At 46.1% G+C, this 22,785-nt stretch overlaps 3 protein-coding genes across 3 annotated transcripts in view; 1 reads left to right on the plus strand and 2 right to left on the minus strand.

Moving 5' to 3' along the window:
* Window positions 1-2,527, minus strand: part of BEND5 (BEN domain containing 5) — a 46,903-nt gene extending 44,376 nt beyond the window's left edge. The window contains exon 1 of the mRNA XM_068537957.1: window positions 2,276-2,527. Coding sequence (XP_068394058.1) covers window positions 2,276-2,501 — 226 coding nt within the window. The 5' untranslated portion in view covers window positions 2,502-2,527. The remainder of the gene's footprint in view (window positions 1-2,275) is intronic.
* Window positions 1-22,785, minus strand: part of AGBL4 (AGBL carboxypeptidase 4) — a 1,261,847-nt gene that overhangs the window by 248,433 nt on the left and 990,629 nt on the right. The window lies entirely within an intron of this gene.
* Window positions 8,970-9,518, plus strand: LOC137761058 (small ribosomal subunit protein uS13-like). Its single transcript, XM_068537960.1, has one exon. The coding sequence runs from the start codon at window positions 9,006-9,008 to the stop codon at window positions 9,462-9,464; it is 459 nt and encodes a 152-aa protein (XP_068394061.1). The 5' UTR covers window positions 8,970-9,005; the 3' UTR covers window positions 9,465-9,518.

The following is a 22,785-nucleotide window of genomic DNA, read 5'->3' on the forward strand; positions in this document are numbered from 1 at the left end:
GCCAGGACAGTGGCTCCAATTTAAAAGCTAACCAGCTGATTGGAATTCTAAATGTGGCCTAGTCAATGGCAAGTTGTTTCTTTTTTTTCCCCTTGCTCTTCCCAAGAAAAAAACCTGAAGAGAGGTGGAGGAAAGTGCTTTTCAACTCACTTTGCTCAAACTGGCGCCACACTTCTTCTCTGGATCTACTCTGCCGATTTCCAGATGTTGCCTAGGTTTGTTTGTGTGTGTGTGTGTTTTTAATTGTTTGTTTTCAATAACCCTAGAGATTTATCAGCATTCCAACTTGGAGGATGAATAGACTATAGAGTCAAGATTCACGGTCCTCACACCAATAATTACATGTGTCTTACTGAAGAAGACTTTTGTCAATTTCCAAACTCAGAGTCTGTGGGGGCTGCCATCTGCCTCAGCAGCCTCTCTGCGGTGCCTCAATAGCCAAGCACAGTGGTGATGTTTACTGCATGAATAAGTGGATGCAGGGACAATCTCTAAAAGAGGAAAGCAGCTATTACACACTAAAACACCTACCTGCCACTGACTCCTTCTGACCACATCACTCCCCCTCTCCTAGGGCCCTTCCAGATCTAGGAGTATAACAGAATCATTAAGAGCATGCTTTCTCTTCTTCTAGCCAAGGGGAAGCTAAGGGTACAACCTACCTATAACCTCCTCAGGCCTATACTGTACTCTTGGGGAAAAATCTCCTAATTCCTTCCCTCAGGTAATTAAAAGCAAGCAAACAAACGAAATAAAACCGAATCAGCTACAAAGGTTTCCCTTTTCTACATACTTTCCTTCATTCTGTTCTTCTGGCCCCAGGCATGCCCAGGTGTTGTGAGCGGGTCTATACCACTGTGCCCCAGGGCTTGCCAGAGAGGCGGTCAGGACACAGTCTGTCCAAAAGGGCCCCAGGTGCCCATCGGGTTCCAGTTCTTCTTTCACTCCTCAACTCTGGCAAACCTACTTTCCAGAGGCAACGGGAGGTGATGGAAAGGAAACTTTTCATGAACCACGGCTCTACGCTACTGCTAATTTGCCATGGGACCCTAGGAGAGTCACTTCTCTGTTTCAAGTCACAGTTTCCTTATTTGCCAAATTTAAATATGATACATGCTGAATTCATCTTTTAAGGAAAGCTAAGGAAGTTGGAAAGGTCTCAAACTACAAAATGCTAGCAATACCTCCTAACCCCTGGTCTTCTCTTCCAACTGGAGGGCAGCGTGGTTTACTGTCTCTGCCCACTCTGAGGTACACCCTCCTTACCAGCAACAGCTAAAAGGCTGCTCCCCAAAACGGAAGTGATACTTTCCTCATCCACTCGTATCTGTACCCAAGCCTCCTAAAACTAGCTGGGAAAGAGGATCCACTGACTTTACAAAGGAAAAGGTGCCTCAGTGTGGCAGAAAGAACCTAGTGAAGGAGGCTAGGGGGCTGGTTTCTAGTCCTACCACCAAGTGAACCTCAGCATGCCCATCTGTCAAATGGGGATGAGACCACCTGCCTTGCCTATTTCTCAGGGCCCTGGGAAAGCAGGAATGGGAGGTCTGGTCTTATCCTGACCTAGAAACTCTTTCCTGGCTCTCAGCTCTCACTCAGAGAGCCTTCTGGGAGATTCAAAAGGGGTGTGGAGTCTGAGGGATGCTAAGTGCCACTACTGCTTTACCTCTGCCACCTAGCCAGGGAGGGGCAGGAGAGAGTGGCACCCAGTACCCAGTGATCAAGGCCTCTTCATCCTGTCCAATGACGGCCCGAATGGGACAAGGATGTCATAGCTTCCCTCTGTGAAGAGGGACTCCCACCTGGCAAGAGTCTGACAATACCAAGCCTTGCCTCCTCACTCCCAGGCGGTACTAAGGGCCTTAAAGGGAGAGACAGACAGCTAGAGAAACTTAAGGAGACAGAAGGAGCGGAGAGGGAAGGAACTGAGAGAGAGGTAAAGAGAAGGTGAGAGACAGAGAAATGAAGGTACAAACAGGCGGGGAGAGAACAGGAAAGTGAGGGAGCCGGAGAAGAGACAGAAACAGAAAGAGTAGGACAGACACAGAGAGATGGAGACAGACTGACAGCGCGGGAGGTGTCGGGGAGGCGGGGAAGACAAAGGGGACCATCCCGTATTTTTAACTGGTCTGGCCTTCTAGAGACACCCCGTCCCCCAAAGAAAAGCCTCCGGGACGGGAGAAGGGGGCCGGAACAAGCAGCGGCTCCCCCCGGCCCCCTTCCCGGCTCCCGGCCCCCGCCCGGTCCCCGAGTCCCTCCCGGACCGCTCGCTCACCTGCCAGCGCCAAGATCTGGGCCTTGTGGAGCAGCAGCGCGCCCCAGTCGCGGGGGGCGCGCGGGGGGCTCTCGGGCCCGGCGCCCAGTTCTTCCGGGCCCCGGTACACGGCGTACACCTTCTGGTTGTCAAAATCCAGCCGCGAGCGGGGGCTGAAGTCGCGCACGCACGACACGGGCAGCGCGTAGCAGACGTTGTCCTCCAGGAACCGCACAAAGGCGTACATGGTGGGCGCCGGGGGCGGGCCCCGGTCGGCCGGTCAGCCCGCGGGGCGGGCGCGGAGGTGGGGACCCGGCGCGGGGCGCGAGCCGCGCGGCCGGGCCGGGGGGCGGGGGCGGCTCCCGGGACCCGGGCTCCCCCCGCTGTTATTGTTCCTGAAAGCACCGCTCTGCCAATCGGCTGCTCTCGCCTGGGCGCGGAACCTGGAGGGAGGGGGGCGGGGGGCGGAGGAGGGGGTTTGGAAGCGCACCGCCACTCGCGAAGTCAGACCCGAGCAATCACAGCCGGAGCGCGATTCGCCGAGGGAGGGGAAAGGGCAGAGACGCTAAATCGCGATAATGATAATAACAATAGCCTTGCAGGAAAAAAATGCATTGACTAATATTCCAAGTCGCGCTGCGTGCAGGATTTGTGGCTTCAACGGTCGCACTACAAAACAAATTGCATTGCAACAAAACTGCACTGCACAGGAGAGGAGAGTGTGAGAGAATAAATGCAGGGCAGGGGGCAATCTTGTTTGGATTCCTAAGTGTAAACTTGCAAGAGAGCAGAATTTTGGAGTGTATCAGATAATTGAAACCGCTCCTCTCAACCCCTTTAGTTCATTGTTTTTTTTGTTTTTTTCTTTCTGGCAAAAACCGCCAGCTCCCCTGTGGGGAGGGTCAGTCAGCCAGAAATGTTCCCCCTGTGCTGCCAAACTAGTTCTGACCAGAAACTGGGGCTTATCTGGGATTTCCAGTTGGACCAGCTGGCTGGGGCAGTGGAGTGTCTGTCAAGGGCCCCTCTCAGCTGGAGGAAGCAGCGTAGCTTTTCTCCCCTGTAGTCTTCCTCCCGTGAAGCACCCCTCCACAGAATGCCTGTCACTGAACTGGGGCCAGTTGGAATGAGCAGGGAGCGGAGGGGTGGTCGGAAGAAGGCAAACCCAGGGCTAGCTGGGCATTTCTGGAGCCCCTCGAGGAGTTCTGACTGTGCTCTGTGTCATAGGCGCCCCATCCTACATTAGAGGGGGTCAGCATCCCCGCACTGACGCCTCTGAGAGGGTGGGCTTTGTATCAGATATGACTACTTCTATTCCTGGCACCTGATAGGGGCTCAGAGAAGTGGGGGTGAAAAATAATAATAAATAAAAATCCACATTCACCCAGCCATTCAGTCACACCCACACTTTTATTCAAGCGACCAATATTCACTGGGTATGCGCTACATGCCGGATCCTGGGCTAAGGGCTGGTGGTAGAGAGGTGAACAGACAACACAAACACCTGGATCCCTTGCGGTGTAAGACAGTGTACCAGAACTTAAGTCTCAATTTTGGATTCCTGTGCCAAAATTAGGTTACTGTATGAATAACACACCTTCTCTGTCCTGGAAACCCTTACAATCGGGTCTGAAAGTATTAAAAAAGTATAAGTAAGTAATTATGTTATAGTGAGAAAAGTATTCTCGTAGAGGAATGCTGAATTGAGGTGGCAGACTGAATTAAATGTTATATTTAAAAAAAAATTCATTTTAATGAACTCAACCTGTAAGAAAAAGACAAAATAAATGTGCCAAAATGTTGTTTCTTAGTAGTGGTGGGCGATTTTATTTTCCTTTGTGTGTTTATATAACTATTTTCCACAATAAGCAGGGATTACTTTATAATCAGAAAGCATTACGCATTATTTTTTTTAAAAAGCGCTGGGCTCACATTTCAGATCAGCTACACTAATGATTAAGTAGATAAACCAAAAACCTCCAGATTATTTCACTGTGATTTGGGGAGTACATTATATACAGGTGAAGGCCATCAACATGCAGCTCTCAGATCCAAATGTACAGGTCAGATCTAGTTCCCTTAAACTTAGCCTCTGGCATATATGCAGTGACAGCCAGTTATGACCACATGTTCTCCTGATGCAGATGTTGAACCTTTGTTGCCCCACATACTTGTGGAAAAAAGAGGAGCCACTCTGATTTGTTCCGGCAGGTTTATCTTCATGGTTATGATTTCTTTGGACTGATTTACATGAGTTTTTATTTTAAGAATACATTCCTATGGTGGTCAAGGGGAAGTAATGTGTAGCAAGACTTCTGAAAATTCACAAGATGAGTCGTGCAGAGCTGGCCATATTTAACGAAATACCACGAAGCTCCAAACTATGTTTGCGAAATAATTTCAGGTAGCACCGTGGCCAACCTCCTAGCCCATCTAAATGAGAGCGACCTCAAGATACATTACCAGTCTCATCTCTACCACATTCCTGCACACAGTACACTCCAGAAACATTACACTATTTGACATTTCCCAAGAGAGCATGTTTTATCAGGTCTCAAGCCTTTGTGCTTGGTTCTGCCCTCATCCTGGGAAGTTCTTCTTCCTGGAGTGCACAGTGACCTCAGCCTCCCCTGAAGGCCAGCTCAGATGTCACCTCCTCTGTGAAGCATCCCCAACCAGCCTCTCTCCTCAAGCACAGGCAGTTTCTTTCTACTATTTTGTCCCAGCACCTTTTATCCTCCCTCATTAGAATGAGCTCTTTGAGGGGGGACAAAAAAGCCGCGTAACCTCAGCATCCCAGGATCCTAGCACAGGGCTGGGGAGAAAATGCTTATAAAACAAATGCATTAAAGAAAGACACAGCATGAATAACAAACCTCTTGCGTGGTTTTTCTGAACATTTGTCCCTTCTTTTCAGAGTTGGGGCTGAATCCCAACTCTGTCTTTCCCATTCCTGGTGATCAAAGTGCAGATCACTGATTCTACTTCTTGTGAGACAGACACATCCATGAACATATTAAGTATCACTGCACCCGCAGGTTCAAACAAATTCCCCACCCAAGTCAGTGTAAATCGTTCTCATGAGGGGGCAGTTCCACTTTCCAAGAACCCAGAAAGAAGGAAAGAACAAATAATGACGTGGATGCCAACAGAGTAAACACGGACTCAATTCACTTTGCATGTAGGTGCACAGAATGGATTCTAGAGAAGCAATGGTATGTACAAGATACTCAAAGAGACACACTTCAGCAGCCTAAGGGCAACAGAAAGACACCCAGAGTTTCTGCTTTCTGTGTGTATCACACAGTCAGTTTTTTAACACAGCTTCTAGAGAGCCTACTAAGTGTGCCTCGTCTGTCCTAGTGAAAACCGGAGTCAGAGTACCTCTTTGATCCAGAGACTGTTGCCCCAGGCTTTACACATACCAGAAACTAAAGCTGTTGATGGATGATTCATTGATTGGCACACAAAGACAGTTCAAAAGTACAGATTTCATACTTAAAGAGGTGGCTAAAAATGTCAAATTCAACCAAATCACAGTTGAATCCCCTCTTCAATATCCCTGCCAAGTGGTCATCCAGATGCTTCTTATATAATTCTAATGTTAGGAAGTTTACCAGCACGCCTTATCTTTGGGACACTACTGACTGTTAGAAAGGTCTTTCATACTTACACTGAGGAAGAAGCTGTCACCTTGTAGCTGTCATACTAGGTTCACCACCAAGAGTCTCATGCCAGCCCATCAGATATGGAAGAACTGGGGATGCTATCTCATTAGGATCTTGTTTGTCTTCTGCCCAGACATCTTCACTTCCTTCACCTGTCTCTCCTCATATGACCTGGTTTCAGTGATGATCATTGTGATATCTACTTTTCCTCCAAAGTTTACTTACAAACCAAGCATGCCAGGCAACAAATATATACGATTTCAATTAATTTCACACTGAACCCTTGAAGTGGGTATTATAAACCCCATGATAGAGTTAAGAAAATTAGCAAAGCAGTTTGGCTCTGGGGAATCCTGGAAGGCCTGTGGTCGTATTTGCATTTTAGACATTTTAGACTAGAAGCAGTGTGGGGTAAGGATTGGGGGGAAGCAAGACTGGGGAGTGGGAGGCCTGTGATGAGGTTGACTGTCCTCCCCCTGCCCCTCCCCTAACTCCCTCTTTCTACCAGCCAGATGTACTTTGCCTCTTGTCCAAGTCATTTTAATGGAGCAGAAAATGTACACATATGGGGCAGGTTTGTGACTGTGTCTGCATTGCACTTTCCTGTTGAGTTTTGCAGAGCCTTGGGTTAATGTCAAGCTCCTTCAGCTTAGCCAGCTGAAGCATGATCAGGGGCAGCAGGGGGACTTATGTTTCATATTACTGCATGGAATTCTCAGTGTACTTTGTAAAACTATTTTAAGGAGACCTGGTTTCTGTGAGTTTTTAAAGCAACTGGAGCGTGTCTTTTCAACCTCTCTGCTAATGATTGACCACATTTTTTCATGATTTTGCCTTTTTTCCCTGTGATATTTAATTTGACTTTTTAAGTATTTGCTTTTTAAATTTTTTTTTTTTTAAATTCTGCCCAGAAAAGCAACTTGCTGTGCTATGAGCTCAGGGCTATTGTCTTCTCAGGCTGATTCAAGGAAGGAACGTTGATACATGGCCAGGAGGATCTGGGACTGTTGGGAGGCCCATGCTGGGCATTACCCTGAGCTGCTACTATCACCCAAAGGCAGTGGCATCAACCCAGTATATCTGTGTGAACTCCTGATAATGAAATCTGGTTGACTCTGGTGGTGGGGTTTTAGGCAGGGGAGGAGAGGGAAGGAGACAGGGGGAAGGAAGAGAGGAGTTGCTCATTGAGTACAACCTCAAAGCCCAGTGAACACTGCCTGGAGTTAGGGGGAATGCCAACTTGTCATGTAGGTGACCACCTGGAAGGCCAAAGGAATATGGGCTTTGGAAGCAGGCCAAGGATTAAATCCTGACTTTGCCACATTTTTGCTGTAACTTTGGGCAAGACACTTTGCCTCCCTGAGACTCAGCTTGCTTACACATAAAATGAGGCTAATGATATGTATCTTCTGAATGTATTATGAGATCTGGGGCAGGAGTTTTTACCCTCTCTGTGTATCAGAACCACCTGGGGAACTTAAAAAATATCCCACTCCCAGGTCCTATCCCCCAAGATCCTGATTCAATTTGTCTGGGGATGGGACCTGGGAAATGATTTTTTTTTAATTCCCAGATTATTCTAACATCAGACTAGTTGAGCACCTCTGAGTTGGAAGATTTTAAGGTAACATGTCAGTCGCATAAGAATTGCTCAACCGGGGCTTCCCTGGTATCGCCTGCCAATGCAGGGCACATGGGTTTGAGTCCTAGTCCAGAAAGATCCCACATGCCGCAGAGCAACTAAGCCCGTGTGCCACAACTATTGAGCCTGCACTCTAGAGCCTGTGAGCCACAACTACTGAGCAACTAAGCCCATGTGCCACAACTACTGAAGCCCGCGTACCTAGAGCCCATGCTCCGCAACAAGAGAAGCCACCGCAATGAGAATCCTGCCCACGGCAACGAAGAGTAGCCCCTGCTTGAAACAACTAGAGAAAGGCTGCGTGCAGCAACGAAGACCCAACGCAACTAAAAATAAAATAAATTAAAAAAATTTAAAAAAAGCATCGCTCAACAAATCCTAGATATTATTTTCAGGGTAAATATACAGGGCTCTGAAATGTCTATGTAACCTCTCTTGGGCACAATAATTTCTTCGTTTGAAAAATGACATGCCAGTGTGAAGTGAAGACAGTATATTGTAGTCTTAGGTCCTATATACAAATCCTGGCCTAATAAGTAAGGCTTATCCTAACCAAGTGTGGCCATGGACAAGTTTCTTAATCTCTCCAAGCCTCACTTTTTTCATGGAAATATTAATACAGCTTCATAGGGTTGTTATGAGAATTAACATTTTAATAATCCATGTAAAATGCTTGGTACAGTGCCTGACATATAGTGAGTTCTCAGTATACGATAGTTCCTATTACTATTATTATTATCATTATCATTATTATTACTAGAGCTCTTATCCCCATGCTGAAAGATGCCTAATAAATGTTTACTGAGTCAAATTGAATATAATGAGCGAAACTATGCTGATAATTATCCAACAAGCACTCCACAATGCTTCCATCCCAGTGCCATCCCCTTTAAACCAGAGCCTGTGGGCACAGGTGGTAGTCACCAAAGGAGTTTCCAGATCTCACGTGTTCAAACGCCTCTGAGGCTATAGGCCTTGCCCAAACCTGCAGCAAACACTTCCAAGATAATGTGTTTGGAGCCATTCATTCTTTCAAATTGACTTTTTGAGTATTTTCTTAGAAGAAATAAAAACTTGTATGTATTATATAAAATGTAGCATACAGACGCATTTACAGCAATCTGAAGCCTTGTGAACGCCTGATCAAGCAGTCAACACAATGGTCAAGTTCAATCAATCAGAGCTCTGCTATATTTTGAGCTCATGTGGGCCACACTCAGGAGCTGGTTACACGGATGATCTGAATCCAGGCATTTTAGTCTAGGTGTGTGTACTCCACATAAGCAACACAAAGCAAAAGAATTCCCCATGGTTGAAGACCAAAAGAAGTTTATGAATAGAAGAGAAAGAAGAAATGCTGTCACAAGGGAAGAGCATTTGAATTGGTTTTAAAAAAGAAACAGCTTCCACTGGAGGCCTACACGCCGCCGCTGGGGCCGCCGCCATGTCTCTAGTAATCCCCGAGAAGTTCCAGCACATTTTGCGAGTACGCAACACCAACATCGATGGGCGGCGGAAAATTGCCTTCGCCATTACTGCAATTAAGGGTGTGGGGAGAAGATATGCTCATGTGGTGTTGAGGAAAGCAGACATCGACCTCACCAAGAGGGCAGGAGAGCTCACTGAGGATGAGGTGGAACGCGTGATCACCATTATGCAGAATCCACGCCAATACAAGATCCCAGACTGGTTCTTAAACAGACAGAAGGACGTGAAGGATGGAAAATACAGCCAGGTCCTGGCCAACGGTCTGGACAACAAGCTCCGTGAAGACCTGGAGCGACTGAAGAAGATTAGGGCCCACCGAGGGCTATGCCACTTCTGGGGACTTCGTGTACGAGGCCAGCACACCAAGACCACAGGCCACCGTGGCCGCACCGTGGGCGTGTCCAAGAAGAAATAAATTTGTGGGCATTGTCTGTTAATAAATAGTTTATACAGTTAAAAAAAAAAAAAATTGGCCTACCTGGGACTTCCCTGGTGGCGCAGTGGTTAAGAATCCGTCTGTCAATGCAGGGGAAACGGGTTCGAGCCCTGCTCCGGGAAGATCCCACATGCCGCGGAGCAACTAAGCCCATGCGCCACAAATACTGAGCCTGCGCTCTGTAGCCCACGAGCCACAGCTACTGAGCCCATGTGCCACAACTACTGAAGCCCGCACACCTAGAGCCCACGCTCCGCAACAAGAGAAGCCACTGCAATGATAAGCCCGCGCACCGCAACGAAGAGTAGCCCTCACTCGCCGCAATTAGAGAAAGCCCCCGCGCAGCAACGAAGACCCAACACAGCCAAAAATAAATAAATAAATAAATAACTTTAAAAACAAAAAACAAAAATAAAAACTTAAAAAAAAAATTGGCCTGGCTGGGAAGGATACAACTTGCCTCAACTATGAATTTCAATTAGGGGACTATTAGTTTTAGAAGCTGCCTCTGGTTTCCCTTATTAAATTAACTCATTCTGTTACTTTTCAGCTGAAATGTCACTTCCCTAGGAAAGGCCTGCCTGGCTTGTTCTTCCCATCCCCCTGCATAGACTAGCTCAGGAACCTGCTACCTATTTCCACAGCTTCTTATATTTTTCTTCATGGAACTTATCATAGTATATAACATATATTTATTCTATTATTGTCTGTCTCTGCCACTAGATTGAAAGCTCCACTAGAGAAGAGACCCTATATTTCCTCTTCACCACTGTATCCTAGCACCTAGCCTGGCACAAGGCAGACCCTAAACAAACACTTGCTGAATGAATGCATGTCTGAAACATAGACCCTGGAGAAGAGGTAAGCCCCCAACGGTGAGGAGGGAGAGGTGTCCCAAGGGCCTTGTTCTGTTCCTCTGAGTCTTACCTTTCTCTTGTGAGTGTCTCTCTGTTTCTGGGCTCCCACCATGTCTAGCTCCCACAATCTGGCCCCAAAAAACAATAAAACCCCTTTTGTAGTTTTCCCTTAGAGCGACTAGACAGGTTGACATTTTCAAAATGTCTTTCTAAATACAAGGAGAGAAAAAATTGCAAATAATTACAGAAAAATAGTCACGCGGACAATCATATATAATTGACATACACTGGAACCAACAATAACGTAATAGCATCAGGAACCTCACTGACACAGTCCCTGAGCTTCCCAGGACACAAGATGGTGATTTTGCCTCATCCTACAAGGCTAGACTTTCTTTTTACCCTGCTGTTGGCTGGATGTCATAGACTCTAACCCCCTACTCAGGGGGAACACTGACTCATTCTAGTCTTTTGATGATTCCAACATTATTTGGGAGGTAACAGGGCAACTTTCCTTCAAAGACCCCATGCTAGTTCTCTGGTTACGATCTCTGCTCGTCTCAAGCACCCGTGGCTCAGAATGTCTGCCCTTCAGAGGCCCACAGAGGGCCAGAGTGAACCCCACATTTCCATCCACTCTTAGGCTTTTGTTTGATAACTCTGGGCTGCCATTCTGGGTCAGAGGCACACAACGGAACATTCATTCAGGGAATTAAGTCTTCTCAGAAGCACACAGCAAACCATGAATAACTCTGATTTTCTCAAGAACATATCCTAACCATACCATAAATTCAGTACAAAACCAGAAGAAAGGAATGAAAATGTAACTAACAATTACTGATTTCTGTGATAGGATCTATACTGGCTGCTTTTAGACACATCTCCTTTAATATTTTCAGAACACCTATGAGATTTTATATCACCATTTTTCTGATGAGGAAACTAAGACTTATAGAGGAGATAGGAGTTGTTTATAGTCATGTGGAAAAGACCTGAACCTCAGTTTCTTGATCCAAAGCCTGGTTTCAAGGGCTGTTTTGATATGGGCCTTGCCTCAGAGTTTCCTGGGCAACAAGGAGCTGAATTGATTGTGGAGTTTAATCCCCACTTCCCCTTCTTAGAGGCTTGAATCCTGACTAGAAATCTGAGAACTAGATCTTAGGGGGAAAGTCCAATATCTATCTTAGGGTTCCAAACATCCCTAAATTGAGTAGTTAATGATTCTGAGAATACTGATGATATGACTACTATGACTACATTATCTGGGGTTTCTGAAACCATGGTTACTTACTCCAGAGACGCTGAATTTTTCAAGATCTCTGAGGTTTCTAACTGCTCAAGCAGATTTCCATATTCTTACACCCTCTGTTGATGGCCAGGGACAAACTGGGGATTACCTGTTACTGCATGGTGTGGAAGGAGCCTCTTCTGAGCCAGAACAAAACAGGATCAGAGAGCTCCAGTGTGAGAAATCTCTGTGAGAAGTGTCACTCCCACCGCATTCTTACCCTGCTATCACTTGGAGGAATAAGAACAAGAATAGGAATAATAGCCATGAACTTTTGTGGAATGTTTTGTGGAAGGCTTTACATACATTTCTCATTTAATCCTCAAAGCAATCCTGGGTGGCAGGTACTATTAGTATCAGCCTCACTTTAGAGTTGAAGAAACCAAGGCATAGGGATATTAGGTAACTTGCCCAAGGTCACACAGGAGTAAATGCTGGAGCCAGGATTCAGACTCAGACTACCTGACTCTAGAGGCCCAACTACGGACTTCTACCCCAGTTCTGGCTCCCTCTGAGTCTGACTCTTACCCCACTGAGGGTGATTTGTGCCTTTCTAGCTAGAATGGGGAGATGACGGATCATGCATCCTCAGAAGGTCATATGCTGGTTTTCTAGGGATGTCCAGACCACTTTGATTGGTCCAGGTGAGACCCTGGCAGGCACTATCTCCAAAAGCATCCTGGAGTTCATTAATATTTTCATCCTATGTTGTGGTGGATGGGAGTGTACTAGATTCAATCTACAGTATAAGGACGGCTTTCTTTTATTTACTCAAAATCAGTTTCCTTATTTAGTACCACAATAGGGCCACCTATTATGCCAACCAAAAAAAAAAGTTCTTGACCTCTAAGTTTTTCTATTATAATGGAAAATGACTCATGTATACAACATGCCACACATTTTCTTGTTGCTGTTGTTGATAGTTTTTTTCATATATTACTTTAGTGCTGGTGGTGGGTGAATTGATGTGCAAGGTATCAAAACCCCACCTCCCTCCTTTACATTAAGGCCCACCTTTATTATCATGGAAAATAAATGGCTAGAATAGAGGAAAAAGAGATAAAGGTGAGGCATTTTTTCCCCCTAAAATACAGGATAGACCGGAGCAAGACACAAAAGGGTATGTGAGACTCTGGATGAAGTGGCCAGAGAGTTTAACTCAAGTGGTAGGCAGAGTAAGTCACTGGACAGGCCCCACCCCCCACCCTGCTAATGCATCCTGCCACTTTGCTGGGCTGTCAAAGGGTCTCCAATCACTGAGCTCTGCTTCTGGCTTCGGGACCCATGGTGGAGAGGCAGCCCAGCACAGAAGGGGGTATGAGGCCATAGGAAAAATGAAATGTGCACAAGCTTTAGACCCAGATTTGGGTTCAATTATCGCTCCATCACCGTGGGCAAATCTCTGTCAGGTTTTTCAACTGTCAAATAGAGTCTTATAAGGCTGTCATGGGGTCTAACAGACTACGCGTGTAAAGTGCCTGGCAGGCTCAGTGCCTCACACACAGTAGGTTCCATGAAAACCAGTTGTCTTTTTCATTCTCATCTTCTGAAAGAGTCTCTATTACCTTTTCCTCTTAGGAGGTCACAGGGTAACAACAGGATGGATCACCAGAAGCCAGGTATTTTGGGATGAAGTATCTTCCCCCCTCTTCCCAAAGACTGGGCAGTATTACTGCAGAGATGCCACCCACCATCCTCTTCCTGGCCAACGCTGGGGCAGTATGCCATGTTTAAGAAAGCTGGGACCTTAATAAGATCGGTACTTTTATCTTATAAAGTTTTAGGACTTAGCTGCGTTTGGGGTTTTATTGTCTGCTTTTAAAATTATGTTCAGCTTTTGTACATTTAAAACATGCCTTTGAAATTGTGAAACACAGTGTTCTCAATCATAAAAAAGGATGAATTATATTATGCTTTTCTGTTTCCATTTCTAGGTTCTTTTTTTGTCTCCTTATATGAATTTTTCTGTGATGTCCTGCCTTATGTCCTAACTCATCTGGAATACTAGCTGTGAAATTCTGGGCAAGATTCTTAACTCCTGTAAGACTGCCTCTCTCATTCATTCATTCATCTGCTAATGACTATTTGTTGAGGGTTCATTATATGCCAGAAGCTTTTCTTAATACTTGGGAAACAGCAGAGAACCAGACAGACTGTTTTCTTATCTATAAAATGGGAAACTAAACTTTTAGGATTGTTGAGAAAAGCAAACGAGATAATACATGTAAAAGAGAGGAAGAGGCAAAGAAAAGGACTGAAATTTATTGAGCTTCCTGCTCTGTCCCTGGTAATGCTAGGTGCTTCACATGCAGTGCTCATAATAACCTTACAGATGCATCAGCTGAGGGTCAGAGAGGGAAAGTGAGGGCTCAAGTTACACCCTGGATTCAAACCTAGTATGAAGTTCCCACTTTGCTCTGTTGCTTCCTGTGGTCCCTGGCATACTACATGTCGTTTGGTAGTTGTGTTAATTCCCTTACCAATTCCATGTAGATTCTGGGAGGCCGTGCTCTTCTTCCTGCTAGCTGATACATCTGATAGCACCAACTGTGATTTCGGTAGAGTAAGGGGTACTTGAATGAAAAATCCAAACCCTGTCCCCTACTTCCTTAGGGGACAAGATGCAAAGAAAACTCATGAAAGGCAGCGGTGTAGGGGGACATATACATTAAGGCTATAAATTTAAATTTGCTGTTGGAACATGCGAACAGTTATTAGTAACTCCAAGTCATCAGGGGAAGGACTCTGTGGTCCTCAGGCATCCAGACTCATTGGTGTAGGAGGCAGCTGGGACATGGACTCTTGGCAAGAGAAACATTCTTTTTCCCAAGCCAACCCATCTCTGCTGCTGTGATTTTAAAGATGAAATGATCAAAACTCTATCTCTCTGACTCTTACCCCGCCCCAAGTGGAGGCAGATCTCAATTGCACAAACAACTAGGTACATTTTTCCCCTTGAGATGTTCAATGTCCAAGGAAGAAAGCGTCTTCCAGGAAATGTTCACTTAGGGCCTGCACACTTTCAAGAGGCTGAAAGCAGCGTAGGAAATGAAATTACCCTGCTTACACTTGGCAAGGGGGCTGCAAAACTGCCCCAAGCTAAACAAGTTGGACATATGCACCATTTTTTCTTCCATCTCTCTGTTTGGACAGGTCACAGCAAGAGCACAAAACAGATTTACCAACACAGGAGCCAGATAAGCACTGTCAACGTGGTTTTAATTTTTTGAGCAAATCCTTATCTTTAGTATTATGAAAAGGAAGGGCCATGCCAGATGGTGCTTGTTCCCACTGAGAAAACCTGTGAGGGCTACCAGAATGAAAAGGTAGACATGGGGGAAGCAAAGAAGAGCTCTGCATGCAAAGAAAGGGAAAAGAAAAAAATCTTTTCCTTGGCATAAAAAAATTTCATCCTGAAGGTTCTTTTTTTTTTTCTCTTGGCAGAGTAATAAACACCTTAAAATAGCGTTATAAGACGGAAACAGAATCTATAGAAGCAGGAAACCAAGAATAGTGACTTCAGAGAACTTATAGCCCAAACCTCCCATTATAGAAATGATTAAACTGAAGACAGAAGGACAATGATTTACCCAAAGTCAAAAAGTTTTTCTTTGACTAAATCAGTCCTGGAACCCAGCTTCTGGTGGGCCTTTCCTCTGTCCTATATTGCCATGCTCTCTCTTGATTACAGGGGAAAGTCTTCAGAAAAAGGTGCTCTCATCCATGCCTATGGTATTAGCTTACCTACTCCTAGAGAACCATACATAATTCATCATTTTCAAGGATTAGCATCAAGAAGAAGCCTCTCCTAGTTGGGGAGGGGATGCCTGCTGTCACTTCCACCTGCCCTCTCTGTACTCGCCCACCCCCATCAACGGGACTCTCTAACACTCTGGCCAAAGCGTGAACCCAACCCATTTTGGGGGGGATTGCCCTAAGCATAGCTGATGCAGTCTGGACTCCCAAAGAGGCTTGACTGAAACAAAGAGGAAAGAAGAGGCAGCAGAATGTAGTAGAGTGATCTGAGCTTTGAAATCAGATAAACCTGAGCTCAAATCCCTGCTCCACAGCCCATTAGCTGTGCAGATCTGAGCAAGTCACCTGACTTCTCTGAAGTTCTGTTTCCTTATCTGTGGTGTAGGGAGATTTACTTCCCCGGGTACTTGATAGATACAATTAAACAAGAGAGCATACAGAAAGCATCCAGCCCAGATCTTTGCACACAGTGGACACCGGTGTAAACAAAGCATTAAACAATCTGATTTAGAAAGCACAGGTGTATAGCCAAAACTCAAAAAATATTTCCTGGACCACTTTCTTTGAGCCAGATGCTGTGCTAAGTGTTGTGACAGAGACGAACAAGACATGGGCCTTACTCTGTGGGAAATAATTTTTTCCTCAGTGTTACGGGTTGAATTGTGTCCCCCGCCAAAAGCTATGTCGAAATCCTAACCCCTCATATATGTGAACGTGACTTTATTTGGAAATAGGGTGTCTGTGGAATCAAGTTAAAACGAGGTCATTAAGGCGGGCCCAATCCAATATGACTGATGTCCTTCTAAGAAAAGAAAAATGATATGTGAAGACAGAGACACATAGGGATAATGCCATGTGACTACAGAGCAGAGACTGGAGTGATGCAGCTGTAAGCTAAGGAAGGCCAAAGGATGACGGCCACCACCAGAAACTAGGAAGAAGCAGAAACAGAGCCTCAGAGTGAGCACGGCTCTGCTGACACCTTGATTTTGGACTTCTAGCCTCCAGAACAGGGAGAGAATACATTTCTGTTGTTTTAAGCCACCCAGTTTGTGGTACTCTGTTTTGGCAGCCTTAGGAAACTAATAAAACTGAGGAGACATACAAGGGGGTCAATTCAATAATTGCAACAGAAGAAGTGGAATAACATTTATTGAGTTCCCTGTGCTGAGCCTGTGAATTTTATTCAATTATGTAATCTTGGTTAAGCCAGGAAGGAAGGCTTCTTGTGAGGCCCGATGCTAATGGAGGCCCAGCGTCTAAGTGGAGGTAGATCGTCCAAGGAAATGGACAGCCTGTGGCTGCCTGACTATTCCCTGTAGTTGGAGTTGACACCTGAAGGATGGCTGGAAGCTCTGCAGGTATGAGAGGGTAGGGAGGGGAGACACCATTTGGGCTAGAGAGCCCAGTGTGTGCACAAGCAGAGAAGTGTGAGCTAGTTTTGGAACTTTCAGGAAACTACAAATATTTAAGCGCTGCTTGGAGCGCAGTGCCGTTTATCTGCCTTCTAGACTTTCTTCTCCACTTTGATATCCCACAGACACCTCTTATTCAAAATGTTCCAAACTGAACGAGACCCTTCTTTCAACTCCCATTCATACCTGCTCCTACCTGCTCTCCCTCCTACCTTCCCTGATTTGGTAAATGGTCCACTTACCCACCCATCCAGCCTGGCTAGAGGTCTCAGCGTGCCCGCATACTCAACCCGTGGAAACTGACTTCCCTCTTGTTCCAGATTTACACAGTCATTTCTGAGCTTTACTGCCTCTGGTTCTGATGGGATCTCACTTGGCACAAGCTCCCAACTCTCCAGCTGTGTCTCCCAGCCGTATTCCTTCCAGCCAAGCCTCTCTGCCAGATAATTGATGATCTGCAGACAAGTTCTTAATTGCAACGGGGGAGCACATATTTAAAGAAACTTTGTGATAAAGCAAAGGATCCTTCTTATAACATGAAGGACATTTCTCTCACAACCCCCCCCCCCCCAATTTATCATTTCATCTGGATTTTCATTTCACATATTAAATCCAAAAGTCTCTTACAGCAGGATCCCCAAAACAAAAGAACAAAAACCTGCCCAAGGGACAGATGGTATCATCCTGAGGTGCAGCCACGTCAGGTGCTTCCCAAGATGCTCTTCTTTCTAAGTCCAGCCCCTTTGGCCCTTAGACTCAAGACTGGGCACTTACCGGGGGGAAGGAAATTTTGGCTCCTGGCAAGAAAGGCAAGGACATGTGGATTTATTAAGAATCTAATACATGCATGGCTCTTTTATTTATGTTCGCTCATTTTCCTCTTCATGATAACCCCATGAACTGCTCCCCATTGTATAAATAAGAAAGTTCAGCACCTTACCCAAGCTAGTGGCAGCTTGTAGGGGAGATGACTAACATTGAAGGGGTGCCTGAATTCATCATAATGAGATTATTGTCTCTAAGCATACTGTTTCAAGCTGTCTGGGTTATCCAGTCAGCCCTATATTCTTTTCAAAGTAGACGTGAAGTCCTCAGTCAAAGAATATGCCTTCTGCCCCACGCTAATTCCCCAAGTGGGTGGGTAAGATGCTGCGGTGGAAACTTTTCTGTTTGCTGCTGCCTTGGGGCTCTGCCCTCCTGCTGGGAGTCAGTGTTAGGTGCTGCCGTGGGAGGGGCGAATCCAGCCACATGGGTCCTTGGAGAGGAAGCACCTTGGCTCAGATCTGAAATCGAACATCCTCTAGGGAGTTTGAAAAGGTGGTTTTTGTGTAGTTCATAATGGCCCAGCTGTTCCAGAAAGAGGAAGCACAACAACATTTTTAGAATAGTTAGTGGGGTGCGACAGAACCCAAAGACTGTACCCACAGAAATCCTTCCCCTGCTCATTTGTTTCAGAAAACACTCAGTGTTCACAGAGCAAGTGCTGTGCTCTGTGCTGGATCTCCAACCTCTCCCTCTTGGAGGGCCCCTTCCTATCTGTGCTTGCACATGCTCAAGTCTTTCCCAGCCTCAGAACACGACCTGGACCACCTCAAGACCCTTGCTCATCCTTTCCTCACCTTTCATTTCTTCCTTCTCACCTCCTCTTCACAAGCACAACTTGTTGAAAACAAGTGCAGTCCACACGTATTATCAGCATTTACTCACCTCCCATTCACTCCTCAGCCCCCCTGCAGTCTGACCTACACCTGTATTGAACCTGCTCTCCAAGGTTACCAGTGACCTACTGAATTCAACATCACTGGATTCCTACATTTGGTCTCAGCAGCATTCACACTGTTGACCTTGTCTTCTTCCAGAAGTGTTTTGCTCCCCTTGGCTTCAGTTGTCTTGATTTCTTCCTGCCTCCTCTTATGTAACCCTCAGTCTCCATGGCAGGCTCCTCTTCTTTGACCCACATTTTAGATGTCAGTATCTCTCAGAATTTTGCCCTACAGTTCTGGTCCTCTTCACACACTCAGAGCAGACAGATTCCTCCCCTGAGCTCCTGTCACACATGCAGACGGCTGCTTACTAGACATCCGGACTTTGAGCTCTAAATGGCATCTCAGATATTCCAAACCCATCTCTTCATGAAGACCCAAGATTCTTGTCCACTTGTGTATCTCTAACTCTTAGCACAGTACCTGCAACATGGAAATTCCTTAATCAAAACGGACAGGAATAATGAGTTCACAAAAACTGGTGAGTCAGGTGAGCTCCTGCCCTTAAGGAGCTCCCAGTCTTGAAACAGGAGACTCTGATATGTGAATTAGTGCCATCTTGGAGGAAAGCACTAGAGGTTGTGGGGATCTGGAGTATCCATTTTTCTTACAGCTTCCAGATATACAGAGCTGGGCACAGCCAGGACCAGATGAGTCCTTGAGTGCATGTGCCCAGAATCCTTTGGCACAGTTTGGCAGGGCAGCTAAGTAGAGCAGACACTGTGCTAATGAGCCGAAAGGCCTGATGTCAAAGACCTCAACTGGACAATTTTCTCAGCTCCATAACCATAGACAGAGCAGCAGTCTCGAGCACAGACTGACTAGGTGCTGATATTACTCACATGATGAGCCCTGATCTTGGCATAGATCCTGACACTATCCAACCATGTGATAAATATAGCATCTTTCATAAGAACAGGTAAGGTGCCTTCAGGCAACATACTCTGATACAAGGAAGGCAGAACCCAAAGCATGTGTCCTGCTAGGGGGGTTAATGACATAAACATCCATTTCATATCCTAAGAAGAGAAATAGGATTACCGAGTCTTAAAGAGTTAAAGCTGGAAGGCATTATGCCCCCTTACATCACCTTTCATAGCACAGAGAATGGGAATTCAGCTCATTGTATATAGGAGTACAAATGTTAACATTTCATATCTAGCTTTAGATGCAAAAGCCCTTATTCCCACTTCTCAATCTTCCCCAATTAATTTTACCAAAGCATAACTGACTTTTGACTCAGAAACATCAAACTAAAGATGTCTTCTGGCCTCCAGGCCTCTAGCTGGCCCGCTCTGATATACTCTTCTCCACCAGCCAGAGTGATCTATTTAAAGCATAAAGCCGGTCAGGTTTCTCTCCTGCCTAAAACCCTTCAGTAGCTTCCCATCACCTTCAGGATGGAGTCCAGGTTCCTTGTCTCCAGGTTCAGCAGAGCCCTGCCTTATCTCTTGCCTCTCCTCGCATTCCACTTTACTCCATGCTGTCTGATGCTTATGTTGAAGTTGTGCCTCCTTCCAGAATGCATTGCTCACCAATCTTTGCTTGCTTACCTCTTTCTTAACCTTTGAGATCCACCTTAGCCACTATCTCTTCCAGGGAGCCTTCCCAGACCTCTTAGGCTGGGTCGCTGCCCCCTCGCCCTGTCCCATCGCTAGGCCTCCTCCATCGTGTCATTTAGAACCTTTGATAGGTACGTCTTATTTATGAGTCTGCATCTCCAGCGTTCTGGGCTTCTGAAGGACAGGAGCTGCATCTTTATCATTCCCCTCCTCTCAGTGCCCACCACAGGACCTGGCACAATGGAAGCTCTTGGTGAATTTTGATGGAAAAGAAAAGCAATTCCACGATCAACACTCACTGAGAATTAACTGTGTGCTAGGCGCTAGGTGCTTCACACGTAGTTGCCACTTCATTCTCCTAATAGCACCGGGACCACTCAGCAGGCTTAACAAAGCCCACTGCACCCAGAGTGGTGACTGCGAGTATCCTGTAGGAGCTCCAGTAATACCCAGAGACTGTCTCTTGGCCCTGTCCCTGGCCCAACCCTCCATTCCAACCTATGGCCTCTGGACTCATGTCCACTTCATGCCTCCCACCTGGACTTGCCTCTCTGCTTGGCCCCTTGGGTGAGATCCAGGGTCAAACTCTTTGTCTGTCTTTCTGCCTCACTTCCACCTCAGACACTGGCTCTCACCCTCAGGATCAAGTTCTGCAGCTTGCATACCTAACCTTTTCCACCCCAGGAGACAGCCAAGGCTCTAGACCCTCAATCCCAACCCAGCATTCCAGGTCCTTGATTACATGAGAGGAAAGAGTAGACCAAAGTAGGACTGATTGCACCACGGTTACAAGGACAACAAGGAAGCTCAGTCAAGTTAAGTAACGTGCCCACGGCTACACGGCCTGGCTTCTGCCCAATGCCAAGACAAGACCCAGATAGAGTAGCTTCTCTTGTTTGGAGGCACACTCCTTCTCCTTTAAAACAACCCCTCCTTTAGCCCTTTGAAGGCCTGCCTACTTATATATTTCACACCTTGGTTATGAGATGTCCAGGCAGGAGCTGAATCTATCACCATCCTCCAGGGTCCAGCCTGGCATAGAGAAGCGCCTTGGGGAAGGCATGGTAAAGGGATGAATGAGTGTCAAGCTCAAGCTCCCACTAATCTCCCTCTGGCTACAGTGGATGTTCTGCCTTCCCTCTACTTCGGTTTCCAAAGGTACTTGGAATCCTCCCTTGCATTTGGTTTGGTACCCAGGAAACAAAGCTATCAAAAGCATTTTCTAGTCAATTTTTCTGTGTAATTGATATTAAATCCTTCTGTAAAGAAACACACACCCTCAACAACCTAAGGAAAGCTAGTTATGGTTTAATGGCTTAAATAAAGGAATTGTGCAACTCTGGGGAAAGTACCAATCTCTACATTATCCCTTCTGTCCTGAGAACACCATCCTCTCAGGTGAAATTTTCTAAGGCTGTGAAAAGAGAAACTGCTTTGGAGTTAGATAAAATTGGGTTAAAATCCTGACTTTGCCTCTTAGGGGCTATGGACCTTGGGAAGAAACCTGAGAGTCACCCTATGCTCTACCATCTTCCTTACTCACTTCAGCCAATCTGTCAAAAAGTCCTGCCAGTTTCACCTTCTAAACGGTTTTTCTCCTATCTCTGCTTCAGTCATGAACTAGTTGGATGATTAAGCACTTAGGCTCTGGAGTGAGACTGTCTGGACTTGAACCCCAGTTTTCTTATTTACTATGTCATCCTGGGTGATTTATTTAACCTCTCAATGTCTCAGTTTCCTCATCTGTAAAGTGGGGATGAAAAATCTTGGGACAAGAGTCAAGGAAATAATCCCTATAAGTGCTAGCATTATTCCTGGCCCAGAGGAGGAGCTCATAAACATTAGCTCTTCTTACTATTTCTTATTACCTCCTTTGTTCAGGCCATTAACACCCGCGACTCCACACTCCCCCCTGCCCCACCCCTACCTCCCCCACTGCCACCCCCTGCCCATCCCTGCAAGGTCTCCTGCCTGGTTTTTCTCCTCTGCTGCCTCTTCTTCAGTCTATTCTCTGTGCCTTTGCCAGAGTATTCTCTTGAAAAGACAGATTTGATCATGTGATTTTCAGATGAGAAACTCTGTAATAGTGCCCCCTTGTCTGTAGAATAAGGTCTGAGCTCCCTAGCTTTGCAGACAAGGCCCTCCATGATCAGGGTCCCTGCATACCTCCCTACAATCCTGAGAGGAAATTGCTGCCTCAGAGTGTTAAGTGAATGTCCCAAAGTCCTACAGCTATTCACTGCTCCAGCTGGGATTTATACCCAAGTCATCTGAGACCAGAGCCTGTGCTCTGTGCATCGGCCCACACTGCCTCTCTCCACGCGGACCATCCAGGAACTGACAGCAAGAGGCAGCACCAGATAAGCAGGAACGGAAGAGTGTACAGGGGAGAAAGAGGAGCTGGGATGGAGACATCACGGTGGGCTACCTGACTGAGGAACTTCCCGGAGGGGTTGGGGCTCTAGGGGCCTGGAAGGACAGGGTAGTGAGGATGATACTGGAGAAAATGCTGACGCTGTGATTTCAGAATTGGTTGGTGAGATGAAGTGAGATTCAAGTCTGAGTGGAAACATGCATGTCAGAAGCATCTTCCCCAACCCTGGCAGAACCCCAGGAAGCTCTGAGGTTTTGTTCTCGGTTTTGTTACTTTACTGTCAGT

Source organism: Eschrichtius robustus, chromosome 3 (assembly GCF_028021215.1).
Source record: "Eschrichtius robustus isolate mEscRob2 chromosome 3, mEscRob2.pri, whole genome shotgun sequence".
In the NCBI taxonomy this organism is placed as follows: domain Eukaryota; kingdom Metazoa; phylum Chordata; class Mammalia; order Artiodactyla; family Eschrichtiidae; genus Eschrichtius; species Eschrichtius robustus.